This window comes from Rhincodon typus, chromosome 3 (genome assembly GCF_021869965.1).
Source record: "Rhincodon typus isolate 14 chromosome 3, sRhiTyp1.1, whole genome shotgun sequence".
Lineage (NCBI taxonomy): Eukaryota > Metazoa > Chordata > Chondrichthyes > Orectolobiformes > Rhincodontidae > Rhincodon > Rhincodon typus.
Window position 1 is genome coordinate 107040475 of NC_063334.1, and position 6351 is coordinate 107046825.

At 43.1% G+C, this 6351-nt stretch overlaps 1 protein-coding gene across 3 annotated transcripts in view; it reads left to right on the plus strand.

The window, feature by feature from the left end:
* Positions 1-500: 500 nt before the first annotated feature.
* rwdd (RWD domain containing 4) overlaps positions 501-6351 on the plus strand; it is a 21327-nt gene continuing 15476 nt past the window's right edge. Inside the window, exons 1-3 of one of the 3 annotated variants that reach the window (XM_048595255.1) lie at positions 501-701; positions 1058-1227; positions 2968-3048. In XM_048595255.1, coding sequence (XP_048451212.1) covers positions 678-701; positions 1058-1227; positions 2968-3048 — 275 coding nt within the window. In that variant the 5' untranslated portion in view covers positions 501-677. Of the gene's footprint in view, positions 702-1057; positions 1228-2967; positions 3049-4963; positions 5074-6351 lie in introns of those variants that run through there. The other 2 variants (XM_048595256.1, XM_048595257.1) reach the window with 2 other exon arrangements.

Consider the following 6351-nt stretch of genomic DNA (forward strand, 5'->3'; position numbering starts at 1 on the left):
TTTGCTTGGCCTGCTGTGTTCATCCAGCTCTACACCTTGTTATCTCAGATTCTCCAACATCGGCAGTTCCTACTATCTCTGAAACAGGAGTAAACCATTTGGCCCTTCAGACCCTTGTTTGAGGGTGATCAGATCAGCTATGATCTCATTCAGTGGTGCAGCAGACTCACTGGGCTGAAGGTCTGTTTCTGCTCCTCTCTCTAACGTACTTCATCACAATGTTCACTCAGTGAGTCAGTGCCGACCCGATGGGCCCAACAGCCTCCTCCTCTGACCCCCGCAATTCTCTCAACGTCTTATTGACGTCGGCACGCAGGCCTCCCTGCGAGGTGACGTTACACGCATCCTCCCTCCCCTCCGCTACAATCCCCACCCTGTGTAGGAGAGCAGCAACACGCCTGCGCAAAAGCTTCGCCGCCCCGGGCCGGATACGCCTGCGCCGATCGTCCGGTCTTGCGGGTGGGAGGGGGGGAAAAGAAGCGTGACGCGAGGGACACTGATTGGTCGAGCGGCCCAGCCAGTGATGTGCGAGGTCAGAGGTGAACGGCGGTGTGGAGAGCTGTTTGTCCCGGACTGGAGCTGAGCCTTGGACCGACCCGGCTCGGTCCGGATGGAGGCCGCCCGGCTCTAAAGGCTGTCAGCGCGAGTTCTTCCTCCTGCCCGCCGGGGTTACTGCGATGACGGCCAACGAGGAGCAGACGGTGAGCTGATGGAGCCTGTCAGTTGAGCCGGCCGTTTGTCTCCGTGGCCCGTGTCAGGGCTTTGGGCGGAGAGTCTGTAGGTGTGAGGCTGGAAAAGCACAGCAGCTCCTCGGGGTGCTGTCTGACCTGCTGTGCTTTTCCAGCCTCACACCTATAAGAACCTGGCTTCCAGCATCTGTAGTGCTTATTGTCTGCAGGCGGGGAGTGAGCGGTTAATGAGAAGGCCGCGGACACCCGGCCGCTGGTCTAACTTCAGTCCCCAAAAAGCTAAAGGACCAGTGAGTTGGAGATGATAAAGCTGCCAGGCATCTATCAGTAATGTGAATGATGGTAGTTTCTCGTTGCTTGCCTTATAGAGCAGTGACAACACAGGAGAGAACTGGGCGAGGCTTTTATTCTTCATTCATTCATGGGATGAGGACGTCACTGGCTCGGCAGCATTTATTGCCTATCCCTTGTTGCCTAGAGGGCAGTTCACAGTCACCCACATTGCTGTGGGTTGGGAGTCACATGTACTCCAGGCCAGGTAAGGATGGCAGTTTCCTTCCCTAAAGGACATTAGTGAACCAGATGGGTTTTCCCCCGAAAATCGGCAATGGATTCGTGGTCATCGTTAGATTCTGAATTGCAGACATTTTATTGAATTCCACTGTCTGTCATGGTAGAATTTGAACGTGGGCCCCCCAGAATGTTACGAGGTCTCTGGATTAACAGTCCAGCAATTATACCACTAAATCATTGCCTCCCTGTTGTGTTCATATATTTTCTTATGAAGATTTCAGTACAAACACCCGCCCTGAGACTGGGGTACTGGGGAATAAAATTGGAAATACAATGCAATAAATACTACACCCTAGACTCTCAGTAAACTTATTTTTAAGGGTTTAGAAGAGTTTCACCAGGGTGTTGCCTGGGCTGAAGCTGTTTAGCTATAAAGAGTGATTAGACAAGCTGGGGTTGTTTTCCTTAGAGCAGAGAGGCTGATGGGGTGACGTGATTGAGGAATACAAAGTTATGAAGTGTAGAGAAACTCCTTCCTCTCGGTCAAAAGGTCAATAACCAGAGGGCAGAGTTTTAAGGTAAGGCACAGGAGTTTATTGGAGAATTGTGGGGGAAAAAAATCACCTAGAGGGTGCTGGGTGCCTGGAACTCACTATCTAGAGGGATGGTAGGATTGGAACCTTTAAGCATTTATCTAAATACTTAAATATCTCAAACTGCTACAGCATACAAGGTTAGATCTAAATGTCAGAAATTGAATTAGAATAAGTAGAGGCCTGATGATTGTTGTGGACATGGTGGACCTCTTTCCATGTTGTAAAAACTGCTACTATGTTGGTTGTAGCTTGTGAATTTTAACGCCCAGAGACTGCTGGAAGGACGAGTATTGAATATTTTTAAGGCTTTGTTAAATAGATTCTTGACTTACAAGGAAGTAGAGTGCTTAAGATGTGAACAGGAAAGTTGAGGCCACAATTATGTCAGCTTTGATCTTATTAAATGGTGAAGCAGGCTTGGGAAACAGAATGATCTACTGCTTCTAAACTTGTGCATGTGTGCATCAGCAATTACTTTCCCATCAGCAGAAAAAAATTCTTGTTCCTTTTTTGTTACTGAATTAATTTCTTGAAACTCGGCAATAAAACTGTGGAATTATCTTCACCACATCAAGAGCAGCAGTATAAGAAGGGTACTTCTTATCAGCACCTTCTGAAGAGCAGTTCAGAATGAATAATAACTGTTGGCTTTGCTAGTGATGCCCATGTCTTGTGAATGAATAAATTAAAATGTATCATTGGCTTCTACTGTAAAAGTCCAATGTATTTTGAACTTCTGGAAGCATATCAAAATTAGTTGGATCGTGTGAAAATTTAGCTAATTCAAGTTTTTGATTTTCTGTCATATCCTATTCCTGAAGAGAGGGACCTATAAAAACCACATTATATATTTGAGTGTTCTAGAAAATCTACAGTTTCATATCTAACAAACTTGTGACAAAAGCAAACTACAGCTATTGAAAATCTGAAATGAAATCAGAAACTGTTGGAAATGCTCAGGTCTGGCAGTAACTATTAATGTTTCAGATCATTTAGCCTTTGTCAAAACGTATTATTTTGCTTGTTCTAGCATTCTTTAAAAGCAATTTAAATTTCATCTGAATTGCCCTATCTGGATATATTATGAAGATGTCAACAGATTACAGTGAAAAATGAAGTACTTTCCTCGCCACCTTAATGTCGTAATTGGTTTTTGCTTTTGTTTTCAGATGGAGCTTGAAGCTCTTCGCTCCATTTATGAAGGAGATGACTGTTTTAAGGAACTTAGTCCAGCATCTTTTCAATATAGGGTAGGTTAAGTAAGTCATTTTATGCAAAAGCAATTGTATTTACTAATTTTTGACTATCATTCCTGTACTTCAAAACATGACACACTATAAATGATGTAGCTGCAATTGGAATGAACTCATTTGCAACAGCACCTTATTTGAGGAAGACCTGTAAAGCTGTTCTCCAGGCATCAGTTTTGGCAGTCTTGACTTTTCCTGACATTTATTAGTAACACAGACCTTCTCGTTAAGGGCATATGTGCAATGTGGTATAAATTAATAGTAACACAACTGCACTTTATACTATACTGTACAATACAATACCATACATTACAGGAACAGGCCTTTCGGCCCACCAAGTCTTATTGCCCGTGCGTGCTATTTAACCCTTTGTTCGTTTCCCATTCATGTGTCTATCATGATACACCTTAAATATTGCTAACATGTCTGCTTGCACCACCTCCACTGGCAGTCCATTCCAGGCCCCCACTACACTCTGTGAAAAATTTTCCCTGCAATTCTCCCCTAAATTTTCCCCCCTCACCTTGAATCCGTTCCCTCTTGTAGTTGACCTTTCCCCACTGGGGTAAAAGAACCTCCTTACTATTCAGCCTTTCTATGCCTCTCATAATTTTGAAGACCTTTCTCAGATCGCTCCTCAGCCTCCAACTTTTCAGTGAAAACAATCCAAGTTTATCCAACCTCTTTTTTTTTATAATTAAAACCCTCCAGATCAGGCAACATCCTGGTATACCTTTTCTGCACCCTCTCCAAAGCATCCATGTTCTTCTGGTACTCTGGCAACCAGAACAGCACACAGTATTCCAAATGTAGCCTAACTAAAGTTTTGTACAGCTGTAACATATTGCCAAGTTTTATAATTGATGCCTTGGCTGATGAAGACAAGCGTGCTATGTGCCTTCTTGACTACAGTATCCACCTGTACACCCAGATCCCTCTGTACGGGGATTATCCTAAGGGTTCTGCCATTTATCTTATAATTGGCACCTGAAACTGATCTTACAAAACGCATCACCTCTTATTTTTCCGGATTAAGCTCCACCTGCCATTTCTCTGCCCAAATCTGCAATCTATCTATATCCCACTGTATCCATTGACAATCCTCCTCACTATCTGCATCTCTGCCAATTTGGGTGTCATCTGCAAACTTACTAATCAGACCACCTATATTTTCCGCCAGATCATTTATATGTATATATTATAAACAACAAAGATCCCAGCACTTATCCAAGTGGAACACTGCTAGTTGCTGATCTCCATTCTGAAAAGCACCCTTCCACTGCTGCTCTCTGGGTTCTAAGACCAAGGCAATTTTGTATCTGTCTAGCCAGCTCTTCCCAAGACTCTACCATCTGTACCTGCCTGCCATGAGGTACATTATCAAATGCCTTATTAAAGTCCATGTAGACAGCACCCACTGCCCTTCCACCATCAATAATTCTTGTCATGTCCTCAAAAAACTCAATCAATTTAGTGAGACTTGACCTTCCCCGTATGATGTATTTCTAATATGATTGATCATGAAGCCAGGGGTTATGATTGATGAACACAGTTGCATCTTCCTCTTTGTGTTGGTACAGTTTTTTTTTTGCAGTCTTGGCTGTTTCTTAAAGCATTTTTTTTTAAAAATAGAGTCACTGTGGAAATTTACCAGACGCTGGGAATAAATTTGACCGTTGCCACCTGTATGGTGAAACTAGTGAAGCAGTTTGACACACTCTGGGTGATCTGCATCCACCAGGTTGCCATTCTGGTGACAAAGCTAAAATTTCACCCGCCCTTCCCATTTATTCCCTTAAAAGAGGAGAGCAGATGCAACTACTGATTAGGAGCAATATTGCTAAGTGTTCTATTTATAATTACTTCACTTCTCTGCCATTACTGCCTTTTGTTTTGTTTTTCCATATTGTTTTAGGTAGGTAACCTTGGTGACCCTAAAGCCTTCCTACTAGAAATTTCATGGCCTGACATGTATCCAGAACTGCCCCCAAACATATCATTGAACGCATTCTTCAATAATAGCATGTAAGAATTCCAATCCTATTTAGCAGAAAATGCTGGATTTGCAATTTTATAGAGGTGTGTAATCAATTGATTTGTGAATTAAAATCTGTGATCTTTGAATATAAGTGCTCTGTATTTAAGATTTCTGCACTTTTTTTTTTTAAAAAATGCTTACATACACCTTTTGATAAGCCATCTCCTTCAGTTTCATTCATGTTAGTAGGGCAAATTATACTTAACTAACTTGCTGGAGTTTTTGTTTTAATTAGGTACCAAAAGGTTGATGAAGGTAATGATGTTCATGGACTTCCAAAAAGCATTTGATAAAGTGCCATACAGCAAATTTATCGGCAAAGTTTTGACTCGGAGTAAAAGAAGCAGTACCTGCACAATTATGAAATTGGCCAGCTGTGTGATAAGAAACAGCAATGGTTAATGGGTGTTTTTCAGACTTGAGGAAACCTTATAATGAATTTCTCGAGGGGTCAGTACTGGGACCCTTGATTTTTCCTGAATATATATTATTGACATAGACCTTCTTGTTGAGGGCACAATCTCAAAATTTGTGCATGATACGAAACTTGGATGCCTTATGAACTGTGAGGAGGATAGTGTAGAACTTCCAAAAGACCATAGACAAGTTGATGGAATCAGCAGACTAGTGGCAGGTGACATTTAATGGATAGGAGTGTGAAGCAGGAAGAACCTCGAGGGGTGAAAAAGACAAATAGAACAAAAGGTACAATTCTAAAGTGGGTGCAGGAATGGAGGGATCTCTGTGCATAAATCAGTCAATTTGGCAAGATAAGTTAATAGTGTCCTAGACTTTATTAGTGTGGATGTAGATTATAGAAGCAAGGAAGTTGTGTTAAACTTGTTAAATCACTATTTGGGAACATTTGGGGCTGCAGAGTGGCTCAGTGGTTAGCGCTGCTGTCTCACAGCGCCAGGGACCCAGGTTCAATTCCACCCTCTGTGCAGACTCCACACAGACAGTTGCTACTCTCCCTGTATCTGTGTGGGTTTCCTCCCATGGTCGAAAGGTGTGCAGGTTAGGCAGATTGACCATGCTGAATTGCCCATAGTGTCCAGGGATATACAGACTAGGTGGATTAGCCATGCGAAGTGTGGGTGACAGCGATAAGTTTGGGGGGTGTGGATCTGTGTGGGATGCTCTTCAGAGGGTTGGTGTTTAAAAGGGGCCAGCACGGTGGCTCAGTGGTTAGCGCTGCTGCCTCACAGCACCAGGGACCCAGGTTCAATTACACCCTTGGATGACTGTCTGTGTGGAGTTTGCAC